This window comes from Ranitomeya imitator, chromosome 1 (genome assembly GCF_032444005.1).
Source record: "Ranitomeya imitator isolate aRanImi1 chromosome 1, aRanImi1.pri, whole genome shotgun sequence".
Taxonomy (NCBI): Eukaryota; Metazoa; Chordata; class Amphibia; order Anura; family Dendrobatidae; genus Ranitomeya; species Ranitomeya imitator.
This window is the reverse complement of record NC_091282.1, coordinates 827,289,481-827,307,100: the sequence shown is the minus strand read 5'-3', so window position 1 is coordinate 827,307,100 and position 17,620 is coordinate 827,289,481. Positions and strand designations below refer to the sequence as shown.

Genomic DNA, 17,620 nt, shown 5'->3' with positions numbered 1-17,620 from the left:
TGAAAATTTCGCAATTTTCCAACTTTGAATTTTTATGCAATTAAATCACAGAGATATGTCACACAAAATACTTAATAAGTAACATTTCCCACATGTCTACTTTACATCAGCACAATTTTGGAACCAAAATTTTTTTTTGTTAGGGAGTTATAAGGGTTAAAAGTTGACCAGCAATTTCTCATTTCTACAACACCATTTTATTTTAGGGACCACATCTCATTTGAAGTCATTTTGAGGGGTCTATATGATAGAAAATACCCAAGTGTGACACCATTCTAAAAACTACACCCCTCAAGGTGCTCAAACCCATATTTTTATTAACCCTTCTGGTGCTTCACAGGAATTTTTTGAATGTTTAAATAAAAATGAACATTTAACTTTTTTTCACAAAAAATTTAATTCAGCTCCAATTTGTTTTATTTTACCAAGGGTAACAGGAGAAAATGGACCCCAAACATTGTTGTACAATTTGTCCTGAGTATGCCAATACCCCACATGTGGGGGTAAACCACTGTTTGGGCGCATGGCAGAGCTCGGAAGCGAAGGAGTGCCATTTGACTTTTCAATGCAAAATTGACTGGAATTGAGATGGGACGCCATGTTGCGTTTGAAGAGCCACTGATGTGCCTAAACATTGAAACCCCCCACAAGTGACACCATTTTGGAAAGTAGACCCCCTAAGGAACTTATCTAGAGGTGTGGTGAGCACTTTGACCCACCAAGTGCTTCACAGAAGTTTATAATGTAGAACCGTAAAAATAAAAAATCATATTTTTTCACAAAAATTATCTTTTTGCCCCCAATTTTTTATTTTCCCAAGGGTAAGAGAAGAAATTGGACCCCAAAAGTTGTTGCCCAATTTGTCCTGAGTGCGATGATACACCATATGTGGGGGGAACCACTGTTTGGGCACATGGGAGGGCTCAGAAGGGAAGGAGTGCCATTTGAATGCAGACTTAGATGGAATGGTCTGCAGGTGTCACATTGCGTTTGCAGAGCCCCTAATGTACCTAAACAGTAGAAACCCCCCACAAGTGACACCATTTTGGAAAGTAGACCCCCTTAGGAACTTATCTAGATGTGTGCTGAGCGCTTTGACCCACCAAGGGCTTCACAGAAGTTTATAATGGAGAGCCGTAAAAATAAAACAAAAATTTTTTCCCACAAAAATTATTTTTTAGCCCCCAGTTTTGTATTTTCCCGAGGGTAACAGGAGAAATTCGACCCCACAATTTGTTGTCCAATTTGTCCTGAGTGCGCTGATACCCCATATGTGGGGGGGAACCACTGTTTGGGCGCATGGGAGGGCTCGGAAGGGAAGGAGCTCCATTTGGAATGAGGACTTAGATGGAATGGTCTGCAGGTGTCACATTGCATTTGCAGAGCCCCTAATGTACCTAAACAGTAGAAACCTCCCACAAGTGACACCATTTTGGAAACTAGACCCCCTAAGGAACTCATCTAGATGTGCTGTGATAGCTTTGAACCCCCAAGTGTTTCACTACAGTTTGTAACGCAGAGCCGTGAAAATTAAAAAAAAAAATCTTTCCCCCAAAAATTATTTTTTAGCCCCCAGTTTTGTATTTTCCCGAGGGTAAGAGGAGAAATTCGACCCCAAAAGTTGTTGTCCAATTTGTCCTGAGTACGCTGATACCCCGTATGTTGGGGGAAACCAACGTTTGAGCGCATGGCAGAGCTCGGAAGGGAAGGAGCGCCATTTGGAATGCAGACTTAGATGGAATGGTCTGCAGACGTCACATTGCGTTTGCAGAACCCCTAATGTACCTAAACAGTAGAAACCCCCCACAAGTGACCCCATATTGGAAACTAGACCCCCCAGGGAACTAATCTAGATGTGTTGTGAGAACTTTGAACCCCCAAGTGTTTCACTACAGTTTATAACGCAGAGCCGTGAAAATAAAAAATCTTTTTTTTTCCCACAAAAAATATGTTTTAGCCCCGAGTTTTGTATTTTCCCAAGGGTAGCAGGAGAAATTGGACCCCAAAAGTTGTTGTCCTATTTGTCCTGAGTACGCTGATACCCCATATGTTGGGGTAAATTCCTGTTTGGGCACACGGGAGAGCTCGGAAGGGAAGAAGCACTGTTTTACTTTTTCAACGCAGAATTGGCTGGAATTGAGATCGGACGCCATGTCGCGTTTGGAGAGCCCCTGATGTGCCTAAACAGTGGAAACCCCCCAATTATAACTGAAACCCTAATCCAAACACATCCCTAACCCTAATCCCAACAGTAACCCTAACCACACCTCTAACCCTGACACACCCCTAACCCTAATCCCAACCCTATTCCCAACCGTAAATGTAATCTAAACCCTAACTGTAACTTTAGCCCCAACCCAAACTGTAGCCCTAGCCCTAACCCTAATCCTAACCCTAGCCCTAACCCTAGCCCTAACCCTAGCCCTAGCCCTAACCCTAGCCCTAGCCCTAACCCTAACCCTAGCCCTAACTCTAACCCTAGCCCTAATGGGAAAATGGAAATAAATACATTTTTTTAATTTTTCCCTAACTAATGGGGTGATGAAGGGGGGTTTGATTTACTTTTATAGCGGGTTTTTTAGCGGATTTTTATGATTGGCAGCCGTCACACACTGAAAGACGCTTTTTATTGCAAAAAATATTTTTTGCGTTACCACATTTTGAGAGCTATAATTTTTCTATATTTTGGTCCGCAGAGTCATGTGAGGTCTTGTTTTTTGCGGGACGAGTTGATGTTTTTATTGGTAACATTTTCGGGCACGTGACATTTTTTGATCGCTTTTTATTCCGATTTTTGTGAGGCAGAATGACCAAAAACCAGCTATTCATGAATTTCTTTTGGGGGAGGCGTTTATACTGTTCCGCGTTTGGTAAAATTGATGAAGCAGTTTTATTCTTCGGGTCAGTACGATTACAGCGACACCTCATTTATATCATTTTTTTATGTTTTGGCGCTTTTATACGATAAAAACTATTTTATAGAAAAAATAATTATTTTTGCATCGCTTTATTCTCAGGACTATAACTTTTTTATTTTTTTGCTGATGATGCTGTATGGCGGCTCGTTTTTTGCGGGACAAGATGACGTTTTCAGCGGTACCATGGTTAGTTATATCTGTCTTTTTGATCGCGTGTTATTCCACTTTTTGTTCGGCGGTATGATAATAAAGCGTTGTTTTTTGCCTCGTTTTTTTTTTTTTTTTTCTTACGGTGTTTACTGAAGGGGTTAACTAGTGGGCCAGTTTTATAGGTCGGGCCGTTACGGACGCGGCGATACTAAATATGTGTACTTTTATTGTTTTGTTTTTTTTTATTTAGATAAAGAAATGTATTTATGGGAATAATATTTTTTTTTTTTTTTTCATTATTTTGGAATATTTTTTTTTATTTTTTTTTACACATTTGAAATTTTTTTTTTTTACTTTTTTACTTTGTCCCAGGGGGGGACATCACAGATCAGTGATCTGACAGTTTGCACAGCACTCTGTCAGATCACTGATCTGACATGCAGCGCTGCAGCCTTCACAGTGCCTGCTCTGAGCAGGCTCTGTGAAGCCACCTCCCTCCCTGCAGGACCCGGATCTGCGGCCATCTTGGATCCGGGGCTGGAGGGAGCAGGGAGGGAGGTGAGACCCTCGCAGCAACGCGATCACATCGCGTTGCTGCGGGGGTCTCAGGGAAGCCCGCAGGGAGCCCCCTCCCTGCGCGGTGCTTCCCTGTACCGCCGGCACATCGCGATCATCTTTGATCGCGGTGTGCCGGGGGTTAATGTGCCGGGGGCGGTCCGTGACCGCTCCTGGCACATAGTGCCGGATGTCAGCTGCGATAAACAGCTGACACCCGGCCGCGATCGGTGGCGCTCCCCCCGTGAGCGCTGCCGATCGCATATGACGTACTATTGCGTCCTTGGGAAGTAAAGCCCACCCCACATGGACGCAATAGTACGTCTAATGGCAGAAAGGGGTTAAACACGGTCTTTCATATTGTCCCCAAAAGAAGCAAAAAACAAACATCTGCTTTAGGCCCCGATCTGTAAATTGTTAGCATTTTTAAGCATCACGTTTTATTGCACCTTCTTATTTGGTTATGCATCCACCATGGCAGAATTTGGAGCACAAGTCAGAGCTAGTGCTAGGGGATGGGCACTGATATTTTCAGATTAGAGCACAGTGTTAATTGAAGTCTATTAGTAAGTTGTATATCTTGCTGTTTCAAACACATTTGCTGGGATAATCAAATGGTATGGCTGATGTTTTCTTACTCTGTCATCTGGAAAGCTTGTCCATGCAAAGTAGCCAGTCAGCAGATGAAATGTGAGACAAGCTCAGTGATGCTGTGATAGAAGTCATATTTTATTTATGAAAGTATGGCCAGCGGAAACAGCACTGGATCTGTGTGATAATGCCCAAGTGTAGCCATTACCATGGCCTGCAATTACAGCTACTGACTGTGACAGACAACACTAGTGATTAGAAAGCAAAAAATAGAACACCAGCAGGGTAGCCATAAACCACCAGTAAGACTTAAAAGATACTGTAGTTTATTGAAAAATTCACATTAAAAAAATAATTACCATTAAATACATAAGAGTCTAATAAACAGGAAAAAAGGTGGAGAGCATCAAGAATCCAATGTGTAAAGCAACACTCGGCACAGAATAACCCTATTGAGAGAAGCCAAGTGGCCATGCCTTCATGCTCTGTCCGGTCATATATTTTACGCCATGATGGTGGCGGGCAGCAGCAAATGGCATGAGCAGCAGTGCCTATGCACCGCTCTAATTGGCACCTGTGATCACAGTATAAACTAACTGGATACCAATCCTATAATACTTCCCCTTGAGAAAGTGTCACGTGAAACGCGCGTCGGGGCAGCGTGGTGAGTGCATTTTATCCTCCTTCACTTTGGGTAAGCAACAATACTTCTAACTACCATACTTTGTAGTTTATGGCTACCCTGCTGGTTCTTTTTTTTTTTGCTGTCGATAAAGCTTGAAGTACTCCATCATCTGATTATAGTCAGTCTTTGGGAATCATTCATTTAGAAGGGATGGGGGGTACATTGTACTCTTGTCCCAGACATTAATTATGTGCTCTATGAATGTTTAAATACTCTAGTGATTAGAGTCGAGTCTGGTGTGTTATATTTCAGACCTATCATACATCTTAAATAGCGGAACACAGAGGAAACCTTGAATGCCAGTTACACAATTCCATACACACCAGATCAGTGTTCTCCAACTTCGGTCCTCAACAGCCACCAACAGGTCATGGTTTCAGGATTTCCTTAGTATTGCACAGGTGGTGGAATTCTTGCTGTCTAGCTGATGCAATTATCACCTGGGCAGGACCAGAGTTGGGGAACAATGCACTAGATGAATCTCTGCCGAAACTGCCGTTTCAGCAAGATCAACTAAATATCTAATGTTCTAATGTGTACCATGGTGTCTCAACTTTCCTCTAACATCACATGTGATGTGAAGAAAACGAAGGATCAGGAGTTTAACATCACGTTTCAAGTGTGTGTGCGCGTTTTAAAGGGAATCTGTCAGTAGGATGAACCCTCCTAAGCCGTCTATATGGGCACTCGGGTCATATGTAGCTGAATACAATAATACCTTGATATCTGTGATACGATGTCTTATTCCAGAGAATTACAGGGTTTTCTTATATGTAAATGAGCTGTTCAGGACTATGGGCCGGACACTGATTTGCATGGGAGTCTGTCTCAAGGGATTATTATATATGGAAGGGGGAGTTATCAGTGTGAGACATGTAATGACCGACAGTCTGCTCTCCTGATCTACATGTCTCACACTTTCATTTAAAATAATCTCTGTAGACAGGTTCTCGTGCAGATCAGTGTCCGGCCCATATATATTAAAAGCTTGTTTACATAAGAAAAACATGGATTTCTCTGGAATAAAACATCAGATTGCAGATATAAAAATATCATTTTATTCAACATTCTGTGATCTGCATGCTAATTTTGATAGCAGAGATTGGTTGATCCTACAGACAGATTCCCTAATGTGTTGTATTAACCTTAAAAGATGCAGACCGCCAGAAAAAATAAGTCCAAAGTTGCAGATTTAGGATTGAGTCTCCCCATTAATTAATAAATTAATCATTTAGAGTTCTGTCTGAATTCCATTTTCTAGGTCTCAGATGACGGGAGACAGCAAAGTTGCTTCAAAAGTAGTATGAAGCTAAGATATATCGACACTTTCTGGTAGTAGCCCACAAGAAACCCAACTATCCCATCAGAAGAACCATTAGTTTTCCTAAACAATCTGTTGCAACTAAAGATCAGTGAAATAATTTGCGTGACCCCCGGTCCTGTGGCCAGATCAATAGTTTATGGCTGTTGGTTAAAAGCTCCCTGGGAACCTGCCTGCACCTCAAGCTCCTCTTTTGCTTTGACAGTCAGACACAATGTTGTGTGCACATCTTGCTGCAAAAATGACATCACGCCAGGCGAGGTGACCAACAGAGGAGCCAAAAATGCCAGCAGACAAGAGGTGGCTCACAGGGCTCCCATCCAGTGGCCCTTGAATATTGACCTGGCCGCTGGACCAGGGTTCTGTGAATTCATTTGCTCACCTCTATTTGCAAGAAGATAAGTAATAAGAATATATCATGCTGTTGTGAACAGAACATTTAAAGTGCCTACACACCCTACATGACCACTGGTGATAGCTCGCTCCCTCAGCTATCCCATACATATAAATGCTCAACCGGGCCAAGATGGCAGAAAGCCACGGTCACCTCTGGCAGAGGATTATCTCCATGGAAGACTAAAGTTATGGAAAATGATATTAAAATAAGCTTGATCCTGCGTCTCTTGTGAATAACATGCAGGAGGGAAAATGATATACTGCAGACGGATGACTGAAATGGGGGTCTTTATATTTTAAGACATCTAAGGGGCTGCTTACATCAGCTAATAATTTGTAATGTTTTGCAGCCAGGCAATAAAGGGAACCTGTCACATGAAAAACCCCATTGATTACATTCTGAACCTGCCTGGTGCCTGAACTTAGAGGCCCACTGCCAGGAGGAAATTAACTTTATTCCCCCAAGCAGCATATAGTCACAGAAGTGGCGTCGGAGCGGGTTCAGTCACTGCGCTGTGTATGTAGAGAGGTGGAAGTAACCGTGCCCCTGGCACTGACTGACAGCTGACCCTGAGCCGCGGTCAGTGAGGGGGGATGCAGTATCTCTATACACAGAGGGCTGACTGAACCAGCGCCGGTGTCACCCCTGTGACTGTACGCCGAACGCTACCGGGAGGAATGAAGTTCATTTCCTCCTGGCAGCAGGGCTCTAAGTATGGGCACAGGGCAGGTTCAGAATGTGATTAACCTGAGGATTAACCCTATATCAGCAGGTTAACACCTTTTTTTTCACGTGCCAGGTTCCCTTTAAATGCTGAATGAGTTAAGTTGTGTAAAATGACAGCACAAAAGTGTCACCGAAGTCCCATTAAAGGGAACCTGTCACCCCCAAAATTGATGGTGAGGTAAGCTCACTGGCATCAGGGGCTTATCTACAGCATTCTGTAATGCTGTAGATAAGCCACCGATGTTACCTGAAAGAGGAGAAAAAGAGGTTAGATTATACTCACCCAGGGGCGGTCCTGTCAAATGGGTGTCTCAGGTCCGCTCCGGCGCCTCCTATCTTCATTCCATGACGTCCTCTTCTGGTCTTCACGCCGCGGCTCCGGCGTACTTTGTCTGTCCTGTTGAGGGCAGAGCAAAGTACTGCAGTGCGCAGGCGCCGGGGCTCTCTGACCTTTCCGGCGCCTGTGCACTGCAGTACTTTGCTATGCCCTCAACAGGGAGATAAAGTACGCCTGCGCCGGAGCCGCAGCATGAAGACCAGAAGAGGATGTCATGGAATGAAGATAGGAGGCGCCGGAGCGGACCTGAGACACCCATCGGAACAGGACCGCCCCTGGGTGAGTATAATCTAACCTCTTTTTCTCCTCTTTCAGGTAACATCGGGGGCTTATCTACAGTATTACAGAATGCTGTAGATAAGCCCCTGATGACGGTGAGCTTACCTAACCATCGATTTTGGGGGTGACAGGTTCCCTTTAACTGCATAGTAGCTAGTTTTTCAATCTCCTCCGATGGACAGACATCTTATCCTATCGTTTACCATAACAAGTGATCAACATTACATGAGATTTCAGGTATTACCTTGGTAACCCCATTTTCTTCATACACTTGGGTGGTATTATAGTTGTAATCTGCTTCTATAAGATCCTTTGAATATCGTACATTGGGGCTTTCAATCTTGAATCTTTCTGCCATTCTTAATCTTAAGGAGAAAAAAAAATTCAGATAATGAAACACGTTAAAGTCGCCTCTCTGATATCTACTGTAAATGCTTTTATACAGGGATCCATAGTCCTTCTCCTGACAATAGGAATAGTAGCAGCACCTAGGGGGAATCCTAGAGATGGTGGGGAGGAAAAAGCAAAGAAATTCCAACTTTAGACAAAATAAAGGTGGAAACTATGTGAGGCTGTATATCTGACGCATATGTACCCTAGAAGTATGCCCGTGACCACTATATTCATAGACACCTAGGGCTGGTGTTTAGGGTGGTCTTGATGAGGGGGCTGCTGGAGTCAGACACTTCGGATTTATGAAGAGGTGCACGCTTTTCTTGGGATCACTGAGACCTGTGAAGTTAAAGATTTCACTGCCCATTTTTATACAAGGTTTCACCTCCCAGAAAGCTGTGATCCCATGCTGTAATGTCTGTATCCTCTCTTCCCCTGCCCAGGAGCTGTGGTGTGATCAACCCATGTCCCTGTATTGTACGGTCAGACACGGCCATTACACAGCAGGGACACATGTATAAGATTATCTCAGCACAGGAGCATTTTATTCAACACATCCAACTGTGGAAATTAGTATTCCAAGATCTATTGATTAAAATGTACTTTGTTATTGGGAAAACCCCTTTAATGGATTTAAAGAAAATCCCCCACAAAACGCTTATAAAATGCTATAAAAAATGCTTCAGGAAAAACACAGCAATACATAGGCGCTCCGGTGTATGAAGGAGACGGAGAGACAGCGGCCGGGGGCATCTATAGTGTATGGGGGCTTTCATCTTACAGCATTAGGAGGGACAGGTGATGCCAACACTGCCCCAGAGAAGACACCAGTCTGGCATGAATGAGCCCTGGCACAGGGGCAAGGCTGAAGTCAGTGTTCGTTTAGCCATCTTCCCATATAGGCTATGGCATTAGAGAAGCATACAGAATCTCTGCCATGACCCCATTCCCAGCCATTCACAGACAGGGATGCCACTCACTGCTATACGGCCAGTCCTCCTGCTGGCAGACTGGACGGGAGACATGGAGCCTCCGGCACTCACCAGGAGCTGTCAGAAGATGCCGGCTGAGCTGGAGCTTCCTGCTAGTGACACAGTCTGCAGTGCCACACAGCCCTCCGTCCTCTTCCCCTCCTCCCCTAGTCACAACGCTCCACACTATGGCCGCCCCCAGCCGGCTCCCCGCCTTCCTATACATACAAGCCCTGAGGAGGGGGACCTGTGATGACAGACTGCATGCAGTGAGGGAAAGGGCGCTCTACCTCACCATTAATCATTGTCAGGCCTCATGGCGGATAGACCTTCCAGAACCTTCTCTGAAGAAAGCACCATAATAAACGCTGACATGTAGTAATGTCATAAATGGCCACCTCACGCTGCTATATGAGCAAAAAATGGGATTTCACAAACCACTTCTAGTCCGTCTTGATACCTTGCAAACTTCGCCCAATTTTGTTACTTTTCTTTTTTTTTTTACACAACCATTTTACAAATATCATTATAAAAAAAACCGTATGAATATTGCACAAACTCCAGCGCGACCTATTTCTGTAATAAATCACTAGTATGTTTTTATCACCTGGAATTTCTGTAATATTACAGTTTTTCCCTATTGAAGACAGAAGTTCAAATGGAAGACGATCTAATAACCATGTATAAGTATATAAGGGGACAATACAAATATCTCGCTGAGGATCTGTTTATACCAAGGAAGGTGACGGGCACAAGGGGGCATTCTTTGCGTCTGGAGGAGAGAAGGTTTTTCCACCAACATAGAAGAGGATTCTTTACTGTTAGGGCAGTGAGAATCTGGAATTGCTTGCCTGAGGAGGTGGTGATGGCGAACTCAGTCGAGGGGTTCAAGAGAGGCCTGGATGTCTTCCTGGAGCAGAACAATATTGTATCATACAATTATTAGGTTCTGTAGAAGGACGTAGATCTGGGGATTTATTATGATGGAATATAGGCTGAACTGGATGGACAAATGTCTTTTTTCGGCCTTACTAACTATGTTACTATGTTAAGACAGCTGCCATTTTGGCACCGTCCGCGTCACACGCTATATCACTATATATATATATATATATATATATATATATATACATATATATATATACATATATATATATATACATATATATATACATATACATATACATATATATATATATATACATATACATATATATATATATATATATATATATATATACACATATATATACAGTACAGACCAAAGTTTGGACACACCTTCTCATTTAAAGATTTTTCTGTATTATCATGACTATGTAAATTGTACATTCACACTGAAGGTGAAGGCATCAAAACTATGAATTGACACGTGGAATTATATACTTAACCCCTTCATGACCCAGCCTATTTTGACCTTAATGACCTGGCCGTTTTTTGCAATTCGGACCAGTGTCCCTTTATGAGGTAATAACGCTTCAACGGATCCTAACGGTTCTGAGATTGTTTTTTCGTGACATATTGGGCTTCATGTTAGTGGTAAATGTAGGTCAATAATGTTTGCGTTTATTTGTGAAGAAAATGGAAATTTGGCGAAAATGTTGAAAATTTCGCAATATTCAAATTTAGAATTTTTATTCTGTTAAACCAGAGAGTTATGTGACACAAAATAGTTAATAAATAACATTTCCCACACGTCTACTTTACATCAACACAATTTTGGAAACAACATTTTTTTTTGCTAGGAAGTTACAACGGTTAAAATTTGACCAGCGATTTCTCATTTTTTCAACGAAATTTACAAAACCATTTTTTTTTAGGGACCACCTCACATTTGAAGTCACTTTGAGGGGTCTATATGGCTGAAAATACCCAAAAGTGACACCATTCTAAAAACTGCACCCCTCAAGGTGCTCAAAACCACATTCAAGACGTTTATTAACCCTTCAGGTGCTTCACAGCAGCAGAAGCAACATGGAAGGAAAAAATGAACATTTAACTTTTTAGTCACAAAAATGATCTTTTAGCAACAATTTTTTTATTTTCCCAAGGGTAAAGAGAGAAACTGGACCCCAAAAGTTATTGTACAATTTGTCCCGAGTACGCCGATACCCCATATGTGGGGGGGAACTACTGTTTGGGCGCACGACAGGGCTCGGAAGGGAAGGAGCGCCATTTGACTTTTTCAATTAAAAATTGGCTCCAATCTTTAGCGGACACCATCTCGCATTTGGAGAGCCCCTGTGTGCCTAAACATTGGAGCTCCCCCACAAGTGAGCCCATTTTGGAAACTAGACCCACCAAGGAATTTATCTAGATGCATAGTGAGCACTTTGAACCCCCAGGTGCTTCACAAATTGATCAGTAAAAATGAAAAAGTACTTTTTTTTTCACAAAAAATGTCTTTTAGCCTCAATTTGTTCATTTCCACATAGGCAACAGGATAAAATAGATCCTAAAATTTATTGGGCAATTTCTCCTGAGTACAGTGATGCCTCACATGTGGGGGTAAACCACTGTTTGGGCACACGGCCGGGCTTGGTCGGGAAGGAGTGCCATTTGACTTTTTGACTTTTTGAAGTGTCGCGTTTGGAGAGCCCCTGTCTGCCTAAACATATGAGCTCCCCCACATGTGACCCAATTTTGGAAACTAGACCTCCCATGGAACTAGCCTAGATGTGCGGTGACCACTTTAAACAACCAAGTGCTTCACAGAAGTTTATAACGCAGAGCCGTGAAAATAAAAAATCATTTTTCTCTCCTCAAAAATTATTTTTTAGCCCGCAATTTTTTATTTTCACAAGAGTAACAGGAGAAATTGGACCCCAAAAGTTGTTGTGCAGTTTGTCCTGAGTACGCTGATACCCCATTTGTGGGGGGAACCACTGTTTGGGCACACGTCGGGGCTCGGAAGGGAAGTAGTGGCGTTTTGGAATGCAGACTTTGATGGAATGGTCTGCGGGCGTCACGTTGCATTTGCAGAGCCCCTGATGTGCCTAAACAGTAACCCCCCCACAAGTAACCCTATTTTGGAAACTAGACCCCCAAAGGAACTTATCTAGATATGTGGTGAGCACTTTGAACCCCCAAATGCTTCACAGAAGTTTATAACGCAGAGCCGTGAAAATAAAAAAATAATTTTTCTTTCCTCAAAAATGATGTTTCAGCAAGCAGTTTTTTATTTTCACAAGGGTAACAGGAGAAATTGGACCCCATTAGTTGTTGCCCAGTTTGTCCCGAGTATGCTGGTACCCCATATGTGGGGGTAAACCACTGTTTTGGCGCATGTCGGGGCTCGGAAGGGAGGGAGCACCATTTGACTTTTTGAACGTAAGATTGGCTGGAATCAATGGTGGCGCCATGTTGCGTTTGGAGACCCCCTGATGTGCCTAAACAGTGGAAACCCCTCAATTCTACCTCCAACACTAACCCCAACACACCCCTAACCCTAATCTCAACTCTAGCCATAACCCTAATCACAACCCTAACCGCAACACACCCCTAACCACAGCCCCAACCCCAACACACCCCTAACCATAACCCTAACCACAAGCCTAATCTTAACCCTATTTCCAACCCTAGCCCTAATTCCAACCCTAACCCTAAGGCTATGTGCCCACGTTGCGGATTCGTGTGAGATTTTTCCGCACCATTTTTGAAAAATCCGCGGGTAAAAGGCACTGCATTTTACCTGCGGATTTACAGCGAATTTCCAGATTTCACCTGCGGATTCCTATTGAGGAACAGGTGTAAAACGCTGCGGAATCCGCACAAAGAATTGACATGCTGCGGAAAATACAACACAGCGTTCCCGCGTGGTATTTTCCGCACCATTGGCACAGCGGATTTGGTTTTCCATAGGTTTACGTGGAACTGTTACCAATCCGCTGCAGATCCGCAGCCAAATCCGCACCGTGTGCACATAGCCTAATTCTAAGGGTATGTGCACACGATGCGGAAAACGCTGCGGATCCACAGCTTTTCCGCCGCTGCGGGTCCACAGCAGTTTCCCATGAGTTTACAAAAAACGCTGCGCACATGCTGCGGAAAAAAACTGTGCGGAAACGCAGCGGTTTACATTCCGCACATTTCACATCTTTCTGCGGATTCCGCAGCGGTTTTACAACTGCTCCAATAGAAAACCGCAGTGAAATCCGCAGAAAAACCGCGGTAAATCCGAGATAAATCCGCAGCGGTTTTGCACTGCGGATTTATAAAAACCGCTGCGGAAAAATCCGCAGAGTACCAGAATACGTGTGCACATACCCTAACCCTAACCCTAGTTCTAACTGTAGTGGGAAAAAAATAATTTTCTTTATTTTATTATTGTCCCTACTTTTTTTTTTTTTTTTGATCACTGTGATCAGTGTTTCCAGCCATGGCCGATGATATTGCAGCATCGGCCATGGCTGGATTGTAATATTTCACCAGTTTTTTAGGTGAAATATTACAAATCGCTCTGATTGGCAGTTTCACTTTCAACAGCCAATCAGAGCGATCGTAGCCACGGGGGGGTGAAGCCACCCTCCCTGGGCTAAAGTACCACTCCCCCTCTCCCTGCAGATTGGGTGAAATTGGAGTTAACCCTTTCACCGGATCTGCAGGGACGCGATCTTTCCATGACGCCACATAGGCGTCATGGGTCGGATTGGCACCGACTTTCATGACGCCTACGTGGCGTCATGGGTCGGGAAGGGGTTAACAAAAAAGTGTGAAACTGAAATTATGTCTTATTTTCTAGGTTCTTCAAAGTAGCCACCTTTGGCTTTGATGACTGCTTTGCACACTCTTGGCATTCTCTTGATGAGTCTCAAGAGGTAGTCACTGGAAATGGTCTTCCAACAATCTTGAAGGAGTTCCCAGAGATGCTTAGCACTTGTTGGCCCTTTTGCCTTCACTCTGCGGTCCAGCTCACCCCAAACCATCTCGATTGGGTTCAGGTCTGGTGACTGTGGAGGCCAGGTCTTCTGGCGTAACACACCATCACTCTCCTTCTTGGTCAAATAGCCCTTACGCAGCCTGGAGATCTGTTTGGGGTCATTGTCCTGTTGAAAAATAAATTATGGTCCAACTAAACGCAAACCGGATGGAATAGCATGCCGCTGCAAGATGCTGTGGTAGGCCATGCTGGTTCAGTATGCTTCAATTTTGAATAAATCCCCAACAGTGTCACCAGCAAAGCACCATCACACCTCCTCCATGCTTCACGGTGGGAACCAGGCATGTAGAGTCCATCCGTTCACCTTTTCTGCGTCGCACAAAGACACGGTGGTTGGAACCAAAGATCTCAAATTTGGACTCATCAGACCAAAGCACAGATTTCCACTGGTCTAATGTCCATTCCTTGTGTTCTTTAGCCTAAACAAGTCTCTTCTGCTTGTTGCCTGTCCTTAGCAGTGGTTTCCTAGCAGCTACTTTACCATGAAGGCCTGCTGCACAAAGTCTCCTCTTAACAGTTGTTGTAGAGATGTGTCTGCTGCTAGAACTCTGCATGGCATTGACCTGGTCTCTAATCTGAGCTGCTGTTAACCTGCGATTTCTGAGGCTGGTGACTCGTATAAACTTATCCTCAGAAGCAGAGGTGACTCTTGGTCTTCCTTTCCTGGGGCGGTCCTCATGTGAGCCAGTTTCTTTGTAGCGCTTGCTGGTTTTTGCCACTGCACTTGGGGACACTTTCAAAGTTTTTCCAATTTTTCAGACTGACTGACCTTCATTTCTTAAAGTAATGATGGCCACTCATTTTTCTTTACTTAGCTGCTTTGTTCTTGCCATAATACAAATTCTAACAGTCTATTCAGTAGGACTATCAGCTGTGTATCCACCAGACTTCTGCACAACACAACTGATGGTCCCAACCCCATTTATAAGGCTAGAAATCCCACTTATTAAACCTGACAGGGCACACCTGTGAACTGAAAACCATTCCCGGTGACTACCTCTTGAAGCTCATCAAGAGAATGCCAAGAGAATGCCAAGAGTGTGCAAAGCAGTCATCAAAGCAAAAGGTGGCTACTTTGAAGAACCTAGAATATAAGACATAATTTCAGTTGTTTTACACTTTTTTGTTAAGTATATAATTCCACATGTGTTAATTCATAGTTTTGATGCCTTCAGTGTGAATGTACAATTTTCATAGTCATGAAAATACAGAGAAATCTTTAAATGAGAAGGTGTGTCCAAACTTTTGGTCTGCACTGTATATACGTATATAGGTATCACCCATGGGCGCACCACTGGGCGATACCTATGGTGGCATTGACCGAGTCTCACCCATGAGCGCACCACTGGGCAATACCTATGGTGGCAGTGACCGAGTCTCACCCATGAGCGCACCACTGGGCAATACCTATGGTGGCAGTGACCGAGTCTCACACATGAGCACACCACTGGCGATACCTATGGTGGCAGTGACCGAGTCTCACACATGAGCACACCACTGGCGATACCTATGGTGGCAGTGACCGAGTCTCACACATGAGCGCACCACTGGCAGTGATTGTCTAAGACATGAATGCACCACTGGGCGATACTATACTGCCAGGAGGTTTAGAATCACCAAGCGTACTATCGGGAATTTGGTTTTGCAGTTCCATAAAGATATATATATATATATACAAGTTTTCATGCAATCTCACAAAAAAATTCTGGACAGTCGCTTTTAGTGTTTTGTCATCTAGAAAAAACACGATTGTCCATGCATATTGTCATACGTGGGTCCGTTTTTATGTCAATGAGCCATCTGTGTGTCTGTTTTATACATCAGTATGGCAAAGAGTTTTTACATGAATTTAATAAAGGTTTAATGATACAGTTTCATATCATAAGTTTAATGGTTCCATAAAAACTGCATGACATACAGATAGTAACCCCATCTGGAGCTACGCTACTGCAGTGCGCCGATACAGTTACATTCTGCGGCAGAGCAGAGAGAATCGATCTCCCTGCTCTGCCGCCCCACCACTATGGGGCCCCTGAGCAGGCGGGGGGGCCCCGATGCCAGCAGTGGGCCCCCTGCCCGTCATCGGAAGGTCAGCTGTACCAGCATTTAGCCGATACAGCTGATCACATTGATGGTGGAGCGCTACGCTCCTTCTCCCATCATCTCCTTCTCAGCGACTGACGTCACCGACGCAGACACTGACAGGGGGAGCGATGACGTCACAAGCTGGCGCCCGCTGTCAGGAGATGAGCGGGCGCTCAGAGCTGCGGAGGAAGAGAGGTGAGCATTATTTATTTTTTGTGGGTGCTGCCTTATACTACAGGGTCTGCCTATAGGGGTGCTGCCTTATATTACAGGGTCTGCCTATAGGGGTGCTGCCTTATATTACAGGGTCTGCCTATAGGAGGTGCCGCCATAAATTACAGGCTCTGCCTATAGGGGTGCTGCTTTATACTACAGGGTCTGCCTATGGGGGTGCTGCCTTATACTACAGGGTCTGCCTATGGGGGTGCTGCCTTATACTACAGGGTCTGCCTATGGGGGTGCTGCCTTATATTACAGGGTCTGCCTATGGGGGTGCTATCTTATACTACAGGGTCTGCCTATGGGGTGCTGCCTGATACTAGAGTCTGCCTATGGGTGCTGCCTTGTGCTACAGAGTGTCTATAGGTGCTGCCTTGTGCAATAGAGTCTGCCTATGGGGGATGCATTATATAGTATAGAGTTTGCCTATGGGGGCTGCCTTGTGCTATAGAGTCTGCCTATGGGGGGTGCATTTAACTATATATAGAAGACCTATGGGGAGTGCATTATACTATATATAGTAGGCCTATGGGGAGTGCATTATACTACATTTAGGACTATCTGGTGCATTATACTATATGGATGCTATCCAGGGGGCCATCATACAGTGTGGAGATTACACTGAGGGGGCCATCGTACAGTGTGGGGATTATAGTGAAGGGGCCATCATACAGTGTTGGAGCCATCAAACAGTTTGCAAGCTAATAAGGGGTCAGTATACTGTGTGGGGGTGCATTACAGTGAGGAGGAATCATGGTATGTATAAGAGAGTATCATACTGTGTATAGGGGAGCTGTACAGGGGGGAGACTCAGGACATTATTAAATGTTAAGTGGGCACTTATTGTTATAGGGGAACTCAGGTTACGGTTACTATCAAAGGGGCACACACAGGACATTATTACTTTTTATGGGGCAAAATATGGGCACTGTTTTCTAGGGCACTTGCACCCAGCATTACTATATTATAGAGGGTTGCTTTAGAATTTAGAAGGCACAGTGAACCACACAGCAGGTGCAGTAATCGGGACACATACGGCAGCAGCGGCTCAGTATTG

The 17,620-nt window shown here is 44.1% G+C and overlaps 1 protein-coding gene across 1 annotated transcript in view; it reads right to left on the bottom strand.

Moving 5' to 3' along the window:
* Positions 1-9,543, bottom strand: part of ISYNA1 (inositol-3-phosphate synthase 1) — a 44,554-nt gene extending 35,011 nt beyond the window's left edge. Inside the window, exons 1-2 of the mRNA XM_069740595.1 lie at positions 9,396-9,543; positions 8,204-8,324 (exon numbers count right to left, since the gene is read on the bottom strand). Coding sequence (XP_069596696.1) covers positions 8,204-8,317 — 114 coding nt within the window. The 5' untranslated portion in view covers positions 8,318-8,324; positions 9,396-9,543. The remainder of the gene's footprint in view (positions 1-8,203; positions 8,325-9,395) is intronic.
* Between the last annotated feature and the right edge of the window lie 8,077 nt (positions 9,544-17,620).